Source organism: Nicotiana tomentosiformis, chromosome 5 (assembly GCF_000390325.3).
Source record: "Nicotiana tomentosiformis chromosome 5, ASM39032v3, whole genome shotgun sequence".
Classification (NCBI taxonomy): Eukaryota; Viridiplantae; Streptophyta; class Magnoliopsida; order Solanales; family Solanaceae; genus Nicotiana; species Nicotiana tomentosiformis.
The window spans coordinates 38,946,404-38,970,103 of record NC_090816.1 but is presented as its reverse complement, the minus strand read 5'-3'; the positions used below and the strand labels follow the sequence as shown (position 1 = coordinate 38,970,103).

Genomic DNA, 23,700 nt, shown 5'->3' with positions numbered 1-23,700 from the left:
GATCCAATGGCGAACGAAATCGATGGAGTTGTTATAAGAGTGGCTGTATTTTTCGAAAATGATCTTTTCGATGCGATGTTGAGTAACGGATGATTTCAGGTGGAGCTATGGATGCGATTTTGAATGTTACGTATATATAAGGCAAGTGTTTGAGCGGTTATGGGGAAAAAGGTAATCAATTACTGGTTGTCGGTTACGTTTGAGATAACTAAGGATGTGAATGTTGTGAACGGAAACTGGAGCAAAAATTGCTCCTGTTTGTAGAACGGTCATATCCCGAGTTACATGCAAAACTTAAAACACGATGCACGTGAACATATATAGGTTATTGCAAAAATTTAAACATGATGCAAATTTCCTTCGGACCATGAAGGTTGTCTTCGGACGATGAGGATGATATCCTTAGACCATGACGACTTGGGCCATGAAGCGTATGGTAAGGGATTCGCAGGCCATGGAATGGTGTCCTCGGGCAATGAAGATGGTGCCTTTGGACTATGACGCCTTTGAATAATGATATGCAGTTTCGAGAGATCCTCCGGCCATGGAATGGTGTTTTAGGCCATGAGGATGGTGCCTTCGGACGATGTGGCGATGTTTCAGCCCATGAAATGAAAGTATGTGTTAATATCAATCGTTTGATAGAGGAAACAGGTGATGCTTAGTCATGTGCGAATATAAGACAACACAAGGCTTAATCTTGTATGAGATGAAGGCAATGCTTAGCCCCATGCGAAGAAAGGAGATGGTGCATAGTCTTATGCAGTGCCGCCGACACAGTGTTTAGTCTCATGCAAGGGAGGCAATTCTTAGCCGTATGCAACAATGGAGGCAATGCTTAGCCTCAGGCAAGGAATGGAGACAATGCTTAGTCTCATGCAAAGAAAGGTAGCGCTTAGTCTTATGCAATAATGGAGGCAGTGCTTAGCCTCATGCAAGGTGAGGGCAATCTTTAGCCCTATGCAAGGAGTATAGACAATTTTTAGTCTCATGCAAAGAAAGGCAGTGCTTAGCCTTATGCAACAATGGAGGTAATGCTTATCCTCATGCAAGGAATGGAGACAATGCTTAGTCTCATGCAAGAAAGGCAATGCTTAGCCTTATGCAATAATAGAGGCAGTGCTTAGCCTCATGCAAGGTAAGGGCAATGTTTAGCCCTATGCAAGGAGTAAAGACAATGTTTAGTCTCATGTAAAGAAAGGCAGTGCTTAGCCTTATGCAATAATGGAGGTAGTGCTTAGCCTCATGCAAGGTGAGGGTAATGTTTAGACCTATGCAAAGAATGGAGAAAATGCTTAGTCTCATGCAAGGAAGGCAGTGCGTAGACTTATGCAATAATGAGGGCAGTGTTTAGCCCTATTCAACAAAAATCAATGACTAAACGCTAGAGGATAAATCACTTCTTAGCTTGATGTGTTTGCGTTTGGCGACTTTTGTCATTATGAAGATAGTGATCTTGTTGTGTGTATGTATTTGCGGATATTCCTGTTATGTTCATTACGCCTGCATCTAAAGAAAAATCGTGAGTTTTGCGGGGGAAAGGTTGGTTCGTGCTCTCGATTTCTTGTTTCGCCTTTACTCTTGTCTTGAGGTCCTGCTTGAGTCACCCTAGATAACGTCTGGCTGCCATAGAAACAAAATTTTTGAAAAACCGTGCATGCATTTGTCAAATTATTTGTAGAAATGTAGCCGTTTGAAAGAAGTGATAATGCACGAGATCAAACAATTTTGATGAACTGATGACTGTGACGCATTTTGAGACGTTGTAACCTCCTTGATTCGGATTTTTGAGGATCCTCCTCAAAATTATGCCCGAGTTTAAATGCATACTTCTGGAAATACATTCTTTGGCGATTCCGAACATGACAAGATTGGGCAAACTTGCAACCTTGCCCCATTTTCCGACCATAGGGGAAATGAATATTTTATTATGATGTGACCAAACCCACAGGGCTGCCTACGTATCCCGTCTTAAACAGGAATCAGGTCAAGCGTACTTCAGTTATATCAAATAGAAAGTGCAAACATAATCTCAAACATAGTATCTCTTGATTGTGTCCGAATTGATGGGTTTTGGCCAGATCTCTCCATCCATCTCTGCGAGTATAAATGCTCCTCCTGTTAATACCCGATGAACCATGTAAGGGCCTTTCCAGTTGGGCGAGAATTTCCCCTTTGCTTCATTTTGATGTGGGAAGATTCTCTTTAGTACCAACTGCCCCGACGTGAATTTCCTCGACCTGACCTTTTTGTTGAACGCTCTTGCCATTCTATTCAGGTAGAGTTGACCATGACTTACCATGTTCATTATTTTTCCATCAATTAGAGCTAGTTGTTCATACCGGCTTCGTACCCATTTTGCATTGCTGAGCTCAGCTTCTTGTATGATTCTTAAAGAAGGGATTTCCACTTCGGCGAGAATAACATCTTCAGTACCATAAACCAGTAGATAGAGAGTTGCCCCAGTTGATGTATGTACTGTAGTGCGATACCCTAGAAAAGCAAACGGTAGCTTCTCGTGCTATTGTTTGTAATTGTCTACCATTTTCCTCAATATCTTCTTGATGTTCTTGTTGGCGGCTTTTACGTCTCCGTTCATTTGCGGCCTGTATGTTGTAGAGTTCTGATGCTTGATCTTGAATGTTACACACATAGCTTTCATCAAGTCGTTGTTGAGATTGGCGGCATTGTCAGTAATGATCGACTATGGTACTCCAAATAGACAAACGATGCGGTCCCAAACAAAATCTGCTACAACCTTCTTAGTTACAGCTTTATAAGATGCTGCTTCAACCCATTTTGTGAAGTAGTCTATAGCCACCAGAATGAACTTGTGTACGTTTGAAGCAGCGGGTTCGTTTGGTCCGATGACGTCCATACCCCAAGCGGAGAAGGGCCAGGGCGAACTTGTTGCATTAAGTTTGTTGGGTGGTACTCGTATCATGCCAGCATGTATCTGGCATTGGTGACACTTTTGAATATATTTGATGCAGTCTGTTTCCATAGTCATCCAGAAATACCCTGCTCTTAGTATCTTCTTGGCAAAAATGAAACCATTCATGTGGGGTCCGCAAGTTCCAGCATGTATTTCCTTGAGCAATCTGGATGCCTCCTTGGCATTGACACATTACAATAATCCCAAGTCAGGAGTCCTTCTATACAAAATTCCTCCATTTTGAAAGAAGTGTTTGGCTAATCTGCGAAGCGTGCGCTTCTGAGTATGGGTAGCACTCTCTGGGTATTCTCCCTTTTCCCTTGTTTTTCCTTTTCGAGTCGCTAGGTGGAGGAGGAGGGGGAGGACCTCTGGATCTGGTGTGATATGCTGATAATGCCAATGCAGGAACCAACCTTTGGAAATGGGAATAATAAAAAAGAAAATAAAAGGCAAAAGGTAACCAAGTTAGTAAGGTGAAATAAAAGAGTGTTTGCGATATTTAAACATGTTTCAAAAGGTCATGCAATAATTTGCGTCCTAATTTGGGGACCTCATTGTGCCTGAGGTAGGCCTAAGCGACACACAGACTTAGAGAAAATTGATGCCAACATTTGCGTCATTTCATTAATGCGAAAAATGAGTCAAACCTTTACTAAATCGACAATAATAATAAAGTTACTAATGGTATTTAGCCTTATTATAATCGAAATCTAAAGCTAAGATAGAAAGTAGTAAATAACATCATTTACTAGTCTACTTGGTCCCTGAAAGACCTTCTCCATGCTTGGCTCTTTTGACCCCATCAATCAGGTTCCCCAAATCGCGCATATCCAACAATAAGTAAGATTTTTCTAGATGTTCTCCTTCACTGTAGTCCATGCCTTGGCAATCTGAGAGTCTTTTTCTCATCTTCCCCTCGAGCTCCATCAATCCTTATTCCAAGTATTCCAATCTTTTTGTTGACTTAGTGGCAATCTCCATCCATTCCCTTATTGCCTCCATGTTCACTTTGTGATGTTCCAGATGTTTAGCTTCAGACTTGAACACCCGTTTGCGTAGCCTCTTATACTTAACATGTGCCTCAGCTACCTCATCTATGATCCTATAATTTAGATTGATTCCTGGCTTGACGTTCCCTGCTACGTCGTCTTCCAACCATGATAGATAGTAGTACATATGACAGACGTGATACCTGTCAGGCTCAATGGTTTATCTTTCCACAATGATCTTTTGGTTCCACATATGTTGTGCCTTGAACTTAAACGGAATGACATCTCCTTTGAAATCTACCTTGTACTAGACCATGTTGGAACACCAAGGTATGACCTATTTTCTCTCTACTTGCCTCATTACCTTTATGGGAGCATAAGGATAGATGCCTCGCAACCCGATCAGTGCCAAATGAGTATTCCCCCTTGACCTGATAATGAACTCACTACTAGGAAACCATTCAAACATCCAATGCACTTGCTCATCTGTCAGATTGTTGAAGAAACACACCCAACTTACAACATTTCCAGGTTGTGAAAACCTGTCCGGAATAAACGTTATTTTCTTTGGGTGATGGTTGGCTATATAGTCATTCAATGGCCTTCGCAGAAGCTCTTAACGATACTCTCCCCTCTGAAAGTGTTCCAGCAACCCGACTTGTAGCAATAGATTACAATCCTCAAAGTGTCCAAATCCCTGCTTGCACCGATCTAGAGCACGATAAATCTCAACTAAGATCATAGGGATGATGGTATAAGCTTGTCCCTAGATGCCATCCATCAAGGTCCTGGCGACCATGGCTAAGCGAGTATGAATCCTTCCCCCTTTCATTGGAAAAATCAACAACCCCAAGAAGCAGATGACGAACACATAAACCCGGCGGTGCACTCATCCCAATGAAGTAATGCCCAGTTCGTCATGGTGAAGACGATATGACTTGCCATGCCCATAATACTCGTAAATAAATTCAAAAGGGATGTATGATTTCTTTAGACATAGCAGCTCATCATTCTTATTAAAACCCAACATTTTCAGAAAACCGCGGGGAGTGTGATTCTCTGGTACAAGTAATCCCAAACTATCCCATGGCAACTTGGCGAAGCCTCCTATTTCTTCTAGGAGAGGAGTCATTTCTATATTGCCAAATCGAAAAACCACCCTTTTCTGGTCCCAGAACATAGTGTCGGTTGCGATCAACTCCCTATTTGGTCGAACGTTCATCAAGGATGGCAGGTCACCAAGTACTCTCCTTACATGATTTTTGTCGCAAGGTGCAAGGTATTTCCACCAGTCAAGTGGTAGAGGTAGGATGTTTTGGACCATACCTAACCTGGGGATTTCATGCTTCATTTTCTGCAAGCAAACAAAGGCTAGCCCTTTCCCTCTCCAGATTTGATTACTTACGCAATAATGATCAACATATTGGCACATTTCTCCAAGTAATGCACATAACATGATAGTGTCCATTGGGATTATGGAAATCCCATTGGACTTTGGACAAGGTTCATCTTAGCGGGTTGTTACATTAATAACGCTCCAACCTGTACTAGGTTTAGCATGATGCATGTACATTTCAAGTTGGAGCAGGGTTTCTAGAATGGTCTAGACTGGTACTCCCAAGTGAACAACTTGAGAGGGAAAGGCGCGGGACCGTCAGTTTCACCGCTGATCGACTAGTCTACCGTAAATAAGCCTTTCCTATTTAAAAAGGGTGATTTTTAAGAAAGCACGGACACTCATCAAGCGCTGCTACGTTGATAATTGGCACGAGTAGAGTATGATGTGGAGCATGATTCATGCAGAAATAATAACATATTGCCAAGCATTTGCCTGTAAAAAAAAAAGCAGTAAATAAAATAGCAAAAGTGAACATGAAAAGAAGAGAAAAGAAAAGAAGGATAAAATAAAGAAGTCAGTTTGGCTCATGAAAAATGTGCGAGAACATAATGAAGCAAGTAAGGAAATAGGGATAATTTATCAGTCAAGATGAAAGGAAATGGAGAGCGGTCATACATGCTATAGCAAACAAAGGAGAATAAGGAAAGGGATGTACATGTCATAGCAAATTTAAACAAAGGAGAATAAGGAAAGGGATGTGCATGTAACAAAGGAAGTAATCCACATAAGTCAAGTTCGTTATGGTAAGAGCCTAAGTGTAAATCTCCAGCAGAGTCGCCATGCTGTCGCGCCCCATTTTCTCGTGAGAGCGGGTTTCGACGTGTGACAACTCTTTTCAATGGGAGGGTTAAAAGATAAGATTTGCCACCTAATGAATTTTAAGGTGTGTTAGGGCACCTATTTGCAAATAACTTTGTTTGACTAGTCAACGCCACCAAAGATTGGGTAAGGGCTCAAATTACCTCAAAGAGAAGGTGTTAGGCACTCTTTGAGGTCCACAACTATGGTTCCCGGCCGAATTTTACACTACGTGGATTATATGATTAAACTAGGCGAGCATATAAGTAAAGAAAAATATATAAGTTGAAACTCCAATTATAACGTAAACTAGTGTAAACATTATTAAACTATATGAATAATTGACACAAGTTTTAAAGATCACATGGATTGCAACTGCATCGGTCAATATATTTAATGACTAAATCCTCTTAGCAAGCATATAAGGGGAAGGGGGTCCTAAGTTTTTTAGCCTAAAGGATCACCCCGTGCAACATAAATTATACTTCACAACTCCCTTTAGGTAGGAGTTGCTCATATTATTCAGCGGGTACAGACTATCATCTCCTACTAACCGATTACTATGTTTAAGTGGTTTACCTAAAATCATTCTAATTCAATTCTAAGTCGTGCCCTATGCGTGCACTACCCATCCCATGCATATGGTCCAGGAGGCTGTGGACCTACTACTTGGTAGTTCTAGACTCAACTCAGGTGCTCAAAATGATAAAACTAGGCGACAATCAAAGACAGATAGGACTGCTTATAATTGCAATAAAGGCTCAAGTAACCTCCACACATAACCAGGAAAGCACGCAGACAAATTTTCTAGTTAGGCAGTAGAAGGTATTAAGACGTGTTGGAACTGTTAAGTCCTATAGGCATGATTTCTATGTGATCCAGGATTCCAGCATTATATAGGCAGTGCTATAATTTCTGGACTAATATATAGACAAATTTGAGTGTTGCAAGCCCTATAGATATGATATCAAATCGTTTTGCGTAATAAGGTAGTGAAAATAATCTCATAATTCTGAATTACTAATGTTTATTTTTATAGGCATGCGTCTTAGGCAGATGACAGTCCCTATAGGCATGATCTCTAATAGTCGCATAATTAGGCAGTGAAGTCATTTGAAAACACAGGACTAGCAGCGTCAATCAACATCCTATGGACATGATTTCTATCAATTGAAAAATCGACTCAATTTTGTAACACTTTATCTCTATAGGCATGCTATCCAAGTGAAGCAGTATGAAAACAGCACGAAGTAGTTGATCAATTAGTTAAGATCCTATAGTCATGGTATCCAGATAAGTAAAAGTATTGCATTGTTGCATCCTATAAACATGTTACCTAAGAGTGTTGAATAGTAGACATGGAAACAAGTGTGGCATATTTGACAAATTAAGTGAAGTGTCTGCGTGATTCCTATAGGCATGCTTTGTTTTAGTGTACAACACATGAGATTAAATAGCATATATGGCATGTTAAACAAAATAGCAAATAGACCACGTAGACCCTATATGCATTTTTTCTACCCTTTTTTGCAAGCATTAGAATGTACCCGTTTTCCTCAATTTCACTACTTTCCCCCATTATTCAGTTTTAGAAGTTATTACAGACCATGTTGAACAAAGCTCTAGACCAATTACAAATATAGAATAAACCAGTAACACATCTAGGCCTTCCAGTATGCTCAGAACTTCACACGGACAGCAGGCCCAAACTTCAAATGCGAACATTGCATTTTAGATGTCCAAATACCATAGCAGGCCCAGCATACTAGGTCCAAATAAATAACTTACTTAACCAAAAGGATGCCCAATTCAGCCTTACCGGTGATAAAATACTCATGGAATTGATTAACAATCTTCATACTTAACTCCTAAGGCTAATAACAATTCTAGCCCAAACACATAGACAAGAATACAGACAAGTTCACAAGGTAGATTCATGCTTGTATTTTCAGAAACAAAGTTAAGTAAGAATTGTTCATCATAGGATAGTGAGTTATTCCAAAAAAAGATTTTCAAGAGTAAACTGATTCAGAATTAGCCTAAAAAGAAATCTTAGACACAAGATTTAAGCGTAAGAGTCTAATAAAGTTATAGACAAGAACAAATAGAGCATAGCCTTCTCATGAAAAGTTTCAACATGGAGGCTTAATGAAGACAACATAACAGTATAGGTTCGAACAATCATTTAGTCGAGAGTGAAAAAATTTTAACATGCTGAGTATCAATTACAATACCAGAAGACTTATAGTGAACAAAATATATCACTTTCACACCAAACAAGCATCAAACCTTATGCTAGTTGGTCACATATATGGGAAAAGTGCTGGTTATGGTATCAACTCTAAAGGTCTCAATTGACACTAAGGAACACAAGATTGAACAAGTCAGGAACTCAGTGGAGTTACAAATAGCATGGTAAAGGATCATAGCTAACACGAGAATTCCATAAAGATAACTGGTTAGGCATGAATGTCTCAACAGGAATTAAAACACTTTCTGGGCATAAGTTAGTTATCATGATAGTACATATCAAGGCAAAAACCCAACTTAGAATAAACAACATGTATAAGTAATATAATGATCATTTAGGTTGGACACAATTAAGGCTAGCATATTAGGCTAAGCATTTAGGCATGACTTGCACAAAAATAGCAAATTAGGCATAAAGGATTCAACATGAAGAGAGCAATTTCGAGCAAGAACATAGTCTCACAAAGGGGTTTCAGTGCAAGAAATCAAACGAAGTTCAACAATAATCAATTAGGTTTCAATTACGAATCAGGTAGGCGACATGAATCAACTTAGCTTTACACATATGAGTTAATATCAAGACTTGCAAAAAATTGAAGCTAATGGAACTATAGAGTAATGCTGAAATAAGCAGAATTGTATATAATATCAAAATTAACTCTGAGAAATCCAGATAACACTAATGCACATAACATAATCACAAACAGAAAGAAGTAGAATTACGAGGGTGCAGGGCACTAACCAGTTGGAAACAAACGAATAAAGAATGAGAAACTCAAAATGTTAGGAATAGCAGCAATTGCAGGAGAGTGATGAAAAACCCCAAACCTCCAGCGCTTCATATTTCACAAGAGTCTCGAAACACCGAGCCCAAGCTGTGGAATGAACCTGGCCTTAAGTCCCTCATACTAGTCGTTCCCTACAACATAGAAACACACATCTCGCACCTCATCCACAACATCACAGGCCGACAGTGCAAAGCTGATACCGAGTCCTCAATATCACGTACGAGTGAGTGGAAGGAATTCAAAGATATACCCTTTAAGCTGAATCAATATTGCACGGTATGGAAGGAAAGATGAGAAATTTTCTTACATGCCCTGTAGCCTATCGAAGATAGGTATGGACTTCATCATACCAATCCGCAAGACTCTACTAGACACTTTCTTATGACTCGTAGAACCCGTGAACCTAGAGCTCTGATACCAACTTGTCACGACCCTAAAATCCACCTAGTCACGAAGGCACCTAACCCAACCCACTAGGTAAGAAAAATAACAGTCAACATAATTCTAATGGATTAAAAGTGGTCAACAAATGAAAATAAACGAATCTCTATACAATAGCCCAATGACAGGTAGTATAAGTCATGAGCCACTAAGACTTAAATTTACAAGTTGGTATGAAATAAATACAACATCTGTTTGGAATGTAGATAACACATAACAAATCTAAAACTACCAAGGACAAGTGGTAGCTATTTTCGGAAAGAAAGTACATCTTTAATGCCATCTCCCATCATCCACAACATCTTAGCTCCAAGATCTGCACACAAGGTGCAAAAGTGTAGTATGAGTACAACTGACCCCATGTACTCAGAAAGTATCATAACTAACCTCAGCGAGGTAATAGAAGCAAGATATGCAGATAAATCAGGAAAACAACCAAGGAAATTGCAAGTAAAGATAAAATACAATAACCAAATATCAATCTGTTGTGGCACGTAACCCGATTCAAATAGAAATCACATCATGGCTCTAAGGCCCACATCAAAGTCTCAGTAACAGAACTAAACCAATGATCAGCTCTCCTAGAGCCCACATTAACCAGAAACTCGTTGATTTCTCATAATCCATGTGTTTCTGGTTATAAGAGGGTGACCCTAGGGAGATGGATCCATATCCACATGCTACACGGACAACTCACGTGCTAATAATATCAATAGCATAGACAACTCACGTGTTGCACCGATAACGCACATGCCAATAATATCAATATTTGGATCCGCACGAATAACTCACGTGCCAATAACATCAACCACACGGACAACTCACATGCCAATAATCAATATCCGTCCGGCGTGGTCACATGCATAACAACACAATCTGCCTGGCGTAGTCACAAGCTATATATCACAATCCGCCTGATATGGTCACATGCATAACAACTTAATCCGCCCGGGATGGTCACAAGCATCCAGCCCAAATCAAATCACATAGAAGAAAATATACAAGAACACATGTATATGATCAATAAATATTAGATTTCATGCTCTTGGACTGGTATAAGTGACATGCTAAAGTGTATGCATGTGCAAAGTGTGCTATTATAGCTCAAATCGGTAATTTCATTACGAAAATAACAAATATCAAGTTCAATCAGGAGATTAGCCTCTATGTAACCTCAAAACATGGATCAAATAGCTCACAATAGGGTTACAACTATAAGAACATCACATCTTAAAGCTTAAAATTTAATTCAAGGCATGTCATAGCCTAAGTACTATCCCGAGCATGAATAAATACCCCGGTGCTTGCACATGGGCTCAAACCCCACACATATGCACACCCATAGAACGTAGCTATCACAAATAACATAGCCAACTAGCACCTCAACCAAGTTTAGTTAAGATACTTACCTCAAGCAAGCCAAATCAATACTCTAAGAAGCCTTTCCCGCATGAAACAATCTTCAGACGGCTCGAATCCCAATCCAAATAGTGAAAATTCCCTCCAAAATTGCTCAAATCCGAGCTCCAAAAATTGAAAGTTTTAAAGGATGTCTAAAAATTTCAGGGATACAAATGGTATTTTCGTAATTAATTTGCACCGAAAAAAAACTAGCAATAAGAAAATCTTTGTTTTAGCACCCAAAACTCATTTGGAACCTCCCGGATATAAACCATATGTGTATTTCAGACATAAAACATGTTACGAAGCTGCTCAAGCACTCAAAACACCAAAAATAGGTCATCTTGACATGATATTGACCAAAGTCAAACTCCAAATCCTTAACTTAACTAGTTTCTCAACCAATGATCCAAAATACACCCGAGCCCCTCGAGACCCTATCCAATCATACCAACAAGTAAAAATATACTATCCAAAGCCTCAAAACACATATGGGAACATTACTATAAAGAATCGAGGCTCAAACCGAATAGAATTTCTCTTAACTTGTTAAATGTTCATTCATTCAAAAGAGTGTTTGAATCACACTTAAACACTTCGGATTGCTTCCAAAGTCAACTATATAGACATATCCAAAGTCTTGGAACACCAATTGGAGTCCAATAACATCAAAGTCAACTCTTGGTCAAACTTATGAACTCTTAAGTTCTTCAAATTGCCAACTTTCGACAAGTAGTGTCGAATTGTTCTAGGAACCGTCGAAACCAAATCCGAATATACGTACAAGTCCAAAATCATCATATGAACCTATCGGAATAATAAAAACCCGATTCCGAGTCCTTTACCCAAAAGCCAAACATTGGTCAACTCTTCCAACTTAAAGCTTCCAAATCAATAGTCATTCTTCCAAATCAATCCCGAACGACGTGAAAACCAAAACCAACCATACACTCAAGTCATAATACATCATATGAAGATGCTAAAAGTCTCAAACTACCGAATGGAACGCTAAAGCTCAAAATGACCGGTGGAATCATTACATGTACAATATCCTTAAAACCGCATATAAATTCAATTTTATATCGATATTCATTTATATATTTTCTCAATTTTGTACCAAGTTATACTACGTATCCTTAGAACCGCATATAAATTCAATTGTTATCCTTTTTTCAGGTAAACAGTTTGGCGCCCACCATCGGGCTAAGGATAATAGTGGTTATTTGATACAAATCTCTGTAAAACACACTATTTTACACTTGCTCTTGGAAGTGTCTTTGATTTCAGGATAAAAATGGCAAACTCTCAATTAATGCCCCTACATATCGACAATGAATCTAGCCATCAAGGTGAGAATAACAATGTGACGCCCGTGGATGAAAGGCCACCCGCTGACCCCGTTGGAACTCGGGCCGTGGATTCGATAGACGTTAATTTGCATGTGGCCATCGAAGCAAACCAACATTCTGGTCCTGAAAACAGCATCCATGGTAGAACTCTATCTGCAGTTCAAAAAACCCAAAATATTGGAGAAGACGGGATCAGCCTGTGCATGATCTTCGAAATGCTACAAGCTCAACACGTGGCGATAGCTCAATTGCAGAGCCAAACCCAGGCACAGAGCAGGGTTGAACCCGGTCCACCCCAAGAAGTCACCCACAGAATGGGGCCAGGTGTGGTAAGGTCAAATGAACAAGAATCGAGGACTAACCCCGAAATTATAAATATGCTCGAGGAACTGACAAAGTGGATAGAGTCAAGGGAAAAGAAGATCGAAGCAAACGACAAGAAAGTGGAAACTTATAACTCTAGGGTTGATCAGATCCCGGGGGCACCACCAATATTGAAGGGTTTGGATTCCAAAAAGCTCGTTCCCCCGAGCGCAGCTCCCAAATTAATCCCCAAGAAGTTCCGCATGCCCGATATTCCTAAGTATAATGGAACAACTGACCCCAACAAGCATGTCACCTCTTACACGTGTTCCATTAAAGGGAATGATCTAGAGGATGATGAGATCGAATCCGTATTACTAAAGAAATTTGGGGAAACTCTGTCAAAGGGAATAATGATATGGTATCATAATTTACCACCCAACTCTATCGATTCTTTTGTCGTGCTTGCAGATTCTTTTGTAAAAGCACACGCTAGAGCTATAAAGGTTGAGACTAGGAAGTCGGACCTTTTCAAGGTAAAGCAGAAAGATAACGAGATGCTCAGAGATTTTGTATCTCGTTTCCAAATAGAACGAATGGATCTACCACCAGTCACAGACAATTGAGCCATTCAAGCCTTCACCCAAGGACTAAATAAACGAAGCTCGGTGGCTTCATAACAGTTGAAGCAGAACTTGATTGAGTACCCGGTTGTTACCTGGGCCTACATAATCGATATCAATCGAAGATTAGAGTCGAAGACGACCAGCTGGGGGCTCCTTCTGGATACGTTACCAAAAGGGACATCGATCGAGAACTGAGGTTGAACAGGGATCGATAACAGCCGTATAATAGAGATCGTAGGGGCATCGAACCTGGGCACAACTCCGTACAAGGTGAAAGGAAAAGTGATCGAGGCCAAGGCTCTCGACGGCTGATGGGCAAGAATGGTTTCGACAGGCATACCGCGATTGTCAGAGTATAACTTCAATGTTGATGCATCCTCCATCATATCGGCTATCGGACACATCAAAGATACTAAATGGCCTCGACCTCTGCAGACCGATCCAGCCAAGAGAAATCCCAATCAAGTATGCAAGTATCATGGCACCCATGGACACAAAACGGAAGATTGCAGGCACTTAAGAGAAAAATTAGCTCGGTTATTCAATAAAGGACACCTTCGGGAATTTTTAAGTGATCGGGTCAAGAATCACTTCAAAAATGGAGAGTTCAATAGACAAAACTAGCAAGAAGAAATACAACACATTATTCACATGATTATTGGAGGGATGAATGTTCCCCACAGGCCAGTGTTAAAACGCACTAAGGTGTTAATCATAAGTGAGAAGCGGTCTCGGGCTTAGGATTACATACCAAAAGGAACCTTGTCCTTCAATGACAAAAGACGCAAAAGGAATCATGCAGCCCCATAACGATGCACTGGTAATATCTGTACTCATGAATAAGACTCAAGTTAAGCATGTGTTAATTGATCCAGGTAGTTCGGCTAACATCATGCGATCGAGGGTCGTAGAGCAACTCGGTCTATAGGACCAGGTTGTGCCTACGACCCTAGTGTTGAACGGATTCAACATGGCATGTGAAACTACTAAGGATGAGATAACTTTGCCAGTAAATGTGGTCGGGACCATCCAAGATATGAATTTCCATCTGATCAGGGGCAACATGAGGTATAACGCCTTGTTCGGGAGACCATGGAACCACAACATGAGAGCAGTACCCTCGACCCTTTACCAGGTTCTAGAGTTCTCAACACCAGAGAGATTCAAAACAGTCTACGGGGAGAAACCCGCTGCAAAGGAAATGTTTGTCGTTCACGAAGTGATTCCGATGTCATCACTCTAGTCGACAAAGGGGTCAAATTCGAAGGGAAAATAGGAGACCAAATAGCAATCACAAATGCCGGCCTCGACCCAACTGGAGAAGCAGGAGACTAACGAAGATGATGATTATGGGGTCCCTCGATCCTTCATAGTCCCCGATGATTCCGATGCTACCAAATTAATGGTCGAAGAACTGGAGTAAATCATACTAATCGAACATCTGCCTGATCGAAAGGTATACCTGGGCACAGGGTTAAATCCCGAGCTTAGGAAAAAGCTTATTCAATTTCTTATAGCTAACATGGATTGTTTCGCTTGGTCCCATCTTGACATGACAGGGATACCACCGGGAATCACCACCCATAAACTAAGCTTGGATCCAAAGTTACATCCGGTGAAGCAAAAAGGAAGACCCAGTCCGAGGTCAAACATGCTTTCGTCAAAGACGAGGTAACCAAGCTTCTTAAAATAGGGTCCATCCGTGGAGTAAAATATCCCGAATGGTTAGCAAACGTAGCAGTGGTCCCTAAAAAGGAAACAAACTTAGAATGTGTGTAGATTACAAGGATCTAAATAAAGCATGCCCCAAGGATTCTTTTCCTTTGCCTAATATCGATCTCATGATCGATGCCATGGCCGGCCACGAGATCCTCAATTTTCTCGATGCCTATTCCGGGTACAATCAAATACAAATGAACTTGGATGATCAAGAAAAGACCTCGTTCATCACTAAGTATGGTACCTACTGCTACAATGTAATGCCATTTGGATTAAAAAATGCTGGTGCCACTTATCAGCGCCTAGTAAATCAGATGTTTGAAGAACAAATAGGGAAATCTATGGAATTCTACATTGATGACATAATAGTTAAGTCCATACGAGCAGAGGACCATTTAATGCACTTACAGGAAACTCTCAGTATATTGAAGAAATACAACATGAAGCTAAAGCCGGAAAACTGTGCATTCAGGGTCGGGTCAGGCAAATTTCTCGGGTTCATGGTATCTAACCGAGGAATCGAGATTAATCCCGACAAGATTAAAGTTATTAATGTCATCACGGTGGTAGACAGCATAAAAGTTGTGCAGAGGTTAACCAGGCGCATGGCCGCCTTGGGGCGATTCATTTCGTGGTCCTCCGATAAAGGCCACCGATATTTCTTGTTGCTAAAGAAGAAAAATAATTTTACATGGACCTCGGAATGCCAGCAGACCTTGGAAGAGCTTAAACGGTACTTGTCGAGCACGCCGATTCACACACCAAGGGCAGATGAACAACTTTACTTATGTTTAGTAGTATCGGAAGTAGCAGTAAGTGGAGTCCTAGTCCGGGAAGAACGAGGTACGCAATTTCCCATTTATTATGTGAGTCGGACCTTAGGAAGGGCCGACATAGATATCCCCACCTAGAAATATTGGCGCTCACTTTGATAAGCGCCTCTAGGAAACTAAAACCATACTTTCAATGTTACCCCATATGTGTTGTAACAGCTCATCCACTTCGAAATATTTTTCATAAACCCGAGCTTTTTAGAGGTTGGCCAAATGAGCCATAGAAATTAGCGGGTATGATATCAAATATCGACTCCGAACAACAATTATGTCTCAAATTTTGGCAGCTTCGTAGCTGACTTCATACTGGTCCTAGTACCCGAGGTCGAAAGAGAAGTATTGATAAATTCGGGTACGTCCTCAGGAATCTGGACCCTCTTCACGGACGGTGCTTCGAACGCGAAAGGGTCTGGTCTTGGCATCGTACTAAAACCACCCACAGGCAACGTGGTTAGACAATCTATTAGAACTGTGAAATTGACAAACAATGAGGCCGAATATGAGGCCATGATTGCAGGTCTCGAACTAGCCAAAGGCTTGGGAGTGGAAGTGATCGAAGCCAAATGCGACTCCCTCCTCGTAGTGAATCAGATTGACGGAACTTTCGAAGTTAGGGAAGATCAAATGCAAAGATACCTAGATAAGTTACAAGTATCTTTGCGCCGATTTAAGGAGTGGACTTTGCAACATGTGCCTCGAGATCTGAATAGTGAGGTCGATGCCCTCGCAAACTTAGGGTAATCAATCGAGGACAATGATCTCGATTCAAGGGCCGTCGTGCAACTCATGAGGTCAGTAGTCGAAGAAGGTCATGCTGAGATAAATTCCATGAGCTTGACCTGGGATTAGAGAAATAAGTACATAGAGTATTTGAAAACCGAAAAGCTTCCCTCAGATCCGAGAGAATCGAGGGCCCTGCGCACGAAGCCAGTATGATTCACTTTGACCGAAAATGGAACCTTGTTTAGAAGAATGTTCGATGGTCCATTAGCGATATGTCTAGGACCGGGAGACACCAAGTACGTTCTAAGGGAAGTTCACGAAGGCACTTGCGGGAATCACTCCGGTGCTGAATCATTGGTTCAAAAGGTAATCAGAGCCGACTATTACTGGATCGATATGGAGAAAGATGCGAAAGAGTTTGTTCGAAAATGTGACAAATGCCAAAGACATTCACCAATGATTCACCAACCCGGGGAGTTACTCCATTTGGTCTCTTCACCTTGGTTGTTCATGAAGTGGGGAATGGACATCGTTGGCCCTCTTCCATGGGCACCGGGTAAAGCTCGATTTATTTTATTTATGACTGACTATTTTTCTAAGTGGGTTAAAGCGCAGGCTTTCGCGAAAGTTAGGGAAAAAGAAGCCATGGAATTCATTTAGGATCACATCATATGTCGATTGGGGATGCCATTCGAAATTGTGTGTGATTACGTGAAACAATTCACAGCAAAGTGACCAAATTCCTCGAAGATCATAAGATCAAAAGGCTCCTATCAACACCTTATCATCCTAGCGGGAACGGACAAGTCAAATCAACTAACAAAACCATCATTCAAAACCTTAAGAAGAGGCTAACTTACGCCAAAGGAAAGTGGAAGGAAAATCTACCCGAAGTTCTTTGGGCATACCGCACAACCTCGAAGTCAAGCACCGGGGCTACCCCATTCTCGCTAGTTTATGGCATCGAAGCTCTAATACCGGTCGGAGAGCCAAGCATCCGATTCCGATATACAATAAAGAAATCAAATGACGAGGCCATGAATACGAGCCTAGAACTATTGGATGAAAGGCATGAAACCGCCCTCATCCGATTAGCCACCCAAAAGCAATGGATCGAGAGATACTACAATCGAAGAACCAATCTTCGACATTTTAATATCGGGGACTTAGTGCTAAGAAAAGTCACCCCCAACACCAGAAATCCCAACGAAGGGAAATTGAGTCCGAATTGGGAAGGACCGTACCAAATTCTCGAGGTCACCGAAAAAGGATCCTGCAAGCTCAGAACGATGAGTGGGGAAAACTACGAAACATTTGGAATATATCTCACCTAAAACGATACTACTGCTAAGGTACGCCTTCATTCCTTTTCATATTAACGCTCGCAGGTGGCCTACAAGGGACAATGATGGATTTTTCAGCAAACAACATGAAGTCTTTTAGTCTGAAAGCATGTGTCACACTCTTTTTCCCTCAAACTAATTTTTGTCCCAAATGGATTTTTTCGGCAAGGTTTTTAACGAGGCAACGATGAATCATGCTAACTTAGAATCAAGCCCAATTGCGAATCGGCATCGAAGATCAATCTAACAATATCCGAGATTCCTTTGCAATCAACCTCGAATACTGGGGGGCTACCCTCGGATATGCATTTATGTTCGAATATAAACTCTAGCAAGGAAATTACTTCACAAAGAGAGGGATTCGATAGACATAATTTATTGTAAGGGCCAAACGGTCAAAATGAGTCGTGCCCACATAGATCGTCCGAACCTTGACATAAAACATGTATGCATGTATGATTTTTCTCGATCGAGAATAAAGAGAAGTACTTTTCTTGCAATCATCTTATGTTTTAAGGGATTTTTCGTCTTTACACATCAAAGAGCTTCATACTTCCAAAAATAACAAGCCTAAGGGCAATACATAACCGGAATACGAATGATCGCTCCCTCACTCGGGGACTGCCGTCCGACTCAAATAGCCCAAGTCATCGAGCCTCAGGTGCAGAAGACCTAATAGGCAACGCCCTGATTTCTGAAGGTCACGGCCACTCAACTTGGGGACTATTATCTCGGGCAAGCCTAGATAAAATAGGAAAAAAAGCCCTTAGGGTAGCTCCTGAAATAAAAGGCTACGACCAACTTATCACTGTTCAGAGACGTCCGAAACTCGTAACAAAACTAGGCCTTCAAAAAAGAGAAAATTCTTTCACAACTGGTTCTAAAGGCTAACCTAGGCAAAAAATTTCAAAACGTAAGATGTATTTGGGAAAAAAATTTAGTAACATCGCCCATTAACGTTTTAACCCAGAAAACTTTAGTAACATCGCCCATTAACGCCTTAACACAACCTTATTTTATGCCAAGGCATTTTTTAGCCTTTGTAAATACAAAGGAAAAATATGAAAGCTGAAAGGGAAAAAAAAAGTCTTATATATAATAGTTTTTTTTACAAAGGCCAAACCGACCTAAATACAAAAATTTACAACAGCCAAAAACGGCCTCAGAAAAAATGCAAAAGAACAATAAAAAAACCTAATGTCCTAAGTGGCTTGGTCTTCATCGGAGGTTGTATCTCCATCCTCAGGATTCTCTCCATCTTCGGATTCACTTGAGCTCTCGGAGTCTTCCTCATGGAAGGCCAGCCTTCGGGCCATGGCTTCCTCCGCTTTAGCATTTTTGATCTCAGCCGCAATATCGAAACCCTGGGCATGAACTCCCTCGAGGGCTTCCCTTCAAGCTTTCCACTTTGCATGATCTACCATGCCTCTGGCCTTGGACTGGATGGCCTCGATATCGACCCTAAACTGGGCCACTTTAGCATCAGCAATTATGTTGGCCACAACCACCTCGGATCTAGCCACAGTCACCTCGGATCTGGCCACTTCGAGTTCGTTGGCCAAACATGCCTTATCAGAAACGACCACATCCAACCGAGACTGAAGCTCCTTGATCTTCTCTACTTACACCGAGGCCTTCTCTTTTGCAACTCGAAGCTGGGTCTCGATCAGCTTCAATTGCGCTTGGACGGTCTCCTTTTTCGAGGCGAGGACGTCTATATTCTTTTTGAATTCTTCTACCTCGGCATGTATCACATCTACTTGCATCTGGAGCCATCTGATTTGTTCGAGCCTCTGCCGAACCTGCAAAATCGGATCGTTAGTGGTTGTCTCCAACTCATCTTCACTATCATGAAGAACTCTGAATACCTGCTTGGCCATCTCGGCATGTTCATCCGGAGAAGTCACTAAATCGGCCTGAAGCTTCTCGCTAAGAACATTGTAAGTATCATTCTTCTCAGTAAGATCCCGAACCTCAGCCTTGTGCTCCTCCCGGATTCGGAGGAAAGCCTCATGATGCAACACCGAAGCCTGCAAACAAGGAAGAAAATGTTAGAATTATCTATAACTCTGAGTTTAAAAGAAATAGTGGAGAGACACTCAAAGTTACCCGATTCAGAGCATGTTGGGCCTCGTTAAAAAGACAAGCGGCCCCCATCGTGTTCATCACGGCTTGGTCTTCCTCGGTGACCAAGGATCTAAGGTAGCTAGCAATCCCCATTAGTGGAGATAAAATCCGGGCATCCGCCGGGATAGAAAGAACTATATTCCGCTTACCATCGGGATTAACACTTGGGGTCGGGAATCGGTCCACCAGTTTTGGGCTCGATGAAGAACCGGTAGCGCCCAATGACGGTACTTTTTTCGTTACCGATAAACCACCAAACCTTGTGGCATCCTCCCAAGCAGCTGACTCAATCCAATCCAAAATGCCATGGATTTCGGTTGCCCCGTAAATGCCTTCATAAGAGCGACCTTGCAATATATTGTTCTCGTGGATCATAGCATCCGAAATCTGAAAGGATCCAAAAATGTCGATCACTCTGGGCTCATCCCTTGAGACATCCTCCACTGCCTGGGAAGCCTCAACCCTGGTCTCTCTCATGACAATCTCAGTTTGGGACGGAGTGGCCTCTTCCCCTTCTGGTTCGGGAACTATGGCAAAAGCTCTCTCTTCGACCTCTGCCAAATCGGTGGACTGTGGTATCGAAGTGCCAGCCCGCACACGGGCCACTAACTGGGAATTATATTCCTCTTCTCCTTCTTTGGGCTTGCCTCTTAATCGACTAATTAAATTTGAAGACATAACACTGGTGTTCCCCTTGGGCTTGCCAGACTTCCTCATCGGTTTTTTCTTTTCCGAGCCCGGGGAACTTGGAGCCCATTTTCTCTTCTTCTCTTTGGCCTACTTCGGAGCAGGTGGAATGACTTCTTCGTCACAGACGGGGGCCTCATTGCAATATCCTTTCTGAGGCCTGCAAAATAAAAAGATGAGTAAGTTTGAAGAAAAGCCTGAATGATCACTGTTCTAAGAAGGAAACTCACCATGCTTACGGGCCTCCCATCGACCCTTTGACAACTCCATCCAAGCACACTCTGAGTACGGCCTCTATAATACGAGGCCTTCAACCTATTTTCTGAGGTCCAAAATTGGGTCCGGCATCTGGGCCACGACTTCAACACCGAAAAATATCAATAAAAAATAAATAAGAAGAAAATCAACGAGATTAAACCTTCTGAGCGAAGTGCTACTTACGTTTCATAATCCATTTCTCGGGGAATGGCATGTATTCAGCGTGGATCAGGTCCGAAGTCCTTATTCGAACAAACCGGCCCATCCAACCTCGGTCCCGACCTTCATCTATGCTCGAGAATGGAGCCTTATTGGCTCGGCGAGCAAGCTTGATCAACGCTCCTCGATAAAGTCGGGGACTGTATAGGCGCATGAGGTGGTCGAGAGTAATGGGACATTCCTCGATTTTGCTCACAAAAAATGAAAGAAAATCACTATTCTCCAGAAAGAGGGGTGGATTTGGCCGAGGGTCACATCATACCTTTTACAAACGGTAATCATGATGGGGTCTAAGGGACCCAACGTAAAGGGGTAAGCGTAAATACTTAAAAACCCCTCCATATTGGTAGTGATCGAGTCTTCGGGCGAAGGATCCACCACATGCTTATCGACCCAGTTGCAGTCTTGTTTAACCCTAGGGAGGAGTTTTTCAGTGATCGTGGATATGTATCTCGAGACCGATTCACATTGGCCCGCTACCAAGGAGGCCTTTTTGACCCTAAAATCCATAACGGTCGGGCACCCTGCCGGAACAAATTCCTCAGGGCGGGGTTCCACCGCAGCTTCACCACCGGTGGGCCATGATGAAAAAGAAGTCTCCTTTTGCGGTACTGTCTTAGAAGTTTTCACCATTGATGAACAAGGGAAAAGAGAATTATGATGGTATGCGGTTTGATTAGAGTTCTAGAAGTCTGGGTGTGGAAATTGTGAAGTAAATGGATTTTCTGAAGAACAAGCAAGAGTAGAAAGAACTTTGAGTACAAAGTTTGAATGAGAAAAGATAAGGTTCTTAAAGGTTGTTGGCGACGGTTCGGAAGCAATAATGGCCGATCAACAACTGACAGGCATTTAATGCCTTGGTAACTGGACCGACGGGACGTTTCGTTGTATACGTCATAATCGGACTCGTCGCTGACGTTGTCACCCATCAAGTCAGAGTTCGGAAATTCATATCGTTTCTCGTCATCTTCTTTCCGAGTAACGAGGGGACTATCTGTATACAGTCAAAACCGAGTTTGCCCTTCGTATGACTAATCGAGATTGGAACATGATAGACTAAGGTTCAGACTTGTGTAGAATTGAGCCATGATGCGATATTGGGTCGCCGAGCTCATGATCCAGAGACCAATCAAATCAAGATCGGCCAAGATCGAAATCAAGCAAGATCAAGACTGATCAAGATCTAGATCGGCCAAGATCGAGACTGATCAAGATCTAGATCGGCCAAGATCGAGATCGAGCAAGATCGAGACCGATCAAGATCGAGATCGAGTAAGTTTGAGACTGATCAAGATCGAGATCGGCCAAAATTGAGGAGAGCTTATCGAGCCAAAAAACAAAAAACCAGAATATCCGCAATTGGCCGAGAATCTCGGCAGAAATCCTGGCGCATATTAAGGAGAGGCCAATTGATTAATCTATCATGCGATTCCTTGCTGTATTTACAAAATATATTAGGAATAGGACTTCCCTACTATATAAAGGGAGTCTGATTATTTGTAAGGGGATTCATTATTCATAGAATATAAAGCAATATACCGTCTTTCTTCTAGTTTTCAATATTTAGTCATTTTATTTCTAGTATCAGCTTACCCCTATTCAGTTTGAGGGTGATCAAACTTGAGGGCCTAGGCTAATTAATTCATTTGGTTTTCATTCATTTCTTTTATAGTTAATTTTGATATTCATTTATATATTTTATCAATTTGTACCAAGTTATCCTGCGTATCCGTAGAACCGCGTACAGATTCAATTGTTATCCATTTTTCGGGTAAACAGTAAAGAAATTGGATGGAAATATGGGATAAGGGAAAAAATCAAATGAAATGGATATTAGTGTTTTCTCATAGCTTGGCAAAGGGGATCCAGTAGAGTCAACGATGTGGAAGAGGGGAGAGAAAAAAAAAGTTTGGGTGGGAAGTTTACTTTCTTTTAAGGTTGGACACCAATAGAACCTAGCCTCAGACATGTCAAATCCTTCGTATCAGAAAGAGATTCTCTAGTGGTGAGCATCCTCCACTTCCAACCAAGAGGTTGTGAGTTGGAGTCACCCCACGAGCGAGGTGGGGAGTTCTTGGATGGAGGGAGCCGAGGGTCTATCGAAAACAGCCTCTCTACCCCAGGGTAGGAGTAAGGCCTGCGTACACACTACCCTCCCCAGACTCCACTAGTGGGATTATACTGGGTTGTTGTTGTTGTTGCATTATTTTTGTTAATTGGTAAAATTAATAGATTATTTAGGTTAAAATGGTCGTGCATAATAAAACAAACTTGCAATTTTGATTTCTATTGAAGGTTATATATGATAAAAAGAAGTGGATTAATTTTAGTGGATGAGAAGAAGACAGTATCCTTATATATTTTTATGCCTACTATTTTTTAAAAGATATTTCTAGCCGAAGATAGAGCTAGGGGTATCAATTTGTACCGTATTAATTTTTCGGTTATTCTATTATGTAAAACTAAAATTAGACTTTCGAAATCGTCCTAATTATGTCAGTTTCTCTTCTGT

At 41.4% G+C, this 23,700-nt stretch overlaps 1 protein-coding gene across 1 annotated transcript; it reads right to left on the bottom strand.

The window, feature by feature from the left end:
• Positions 1-2,032: 2,032 nt before the first annotated feature.
• LOC138892201 (uncharacterized) lies at positions 2,033-3,862 on the bottom strand. Its single transcript, XM_070175906.1, has 2 exons — positions 3,709-3,862; positions 2,033-2,493 (listed from the first exon to the last, which is right to left on the bottom strand). Exons 1-2 carry the CDS (start codon positions 3,860-3,862, stop codon positions 2,033-2,035), a joined length of 615 nt encoding a protein of 204 aa, XP_070032007.1.
• Positions 3,863-23,700: the final 19,838 nt, after the last annotated feature.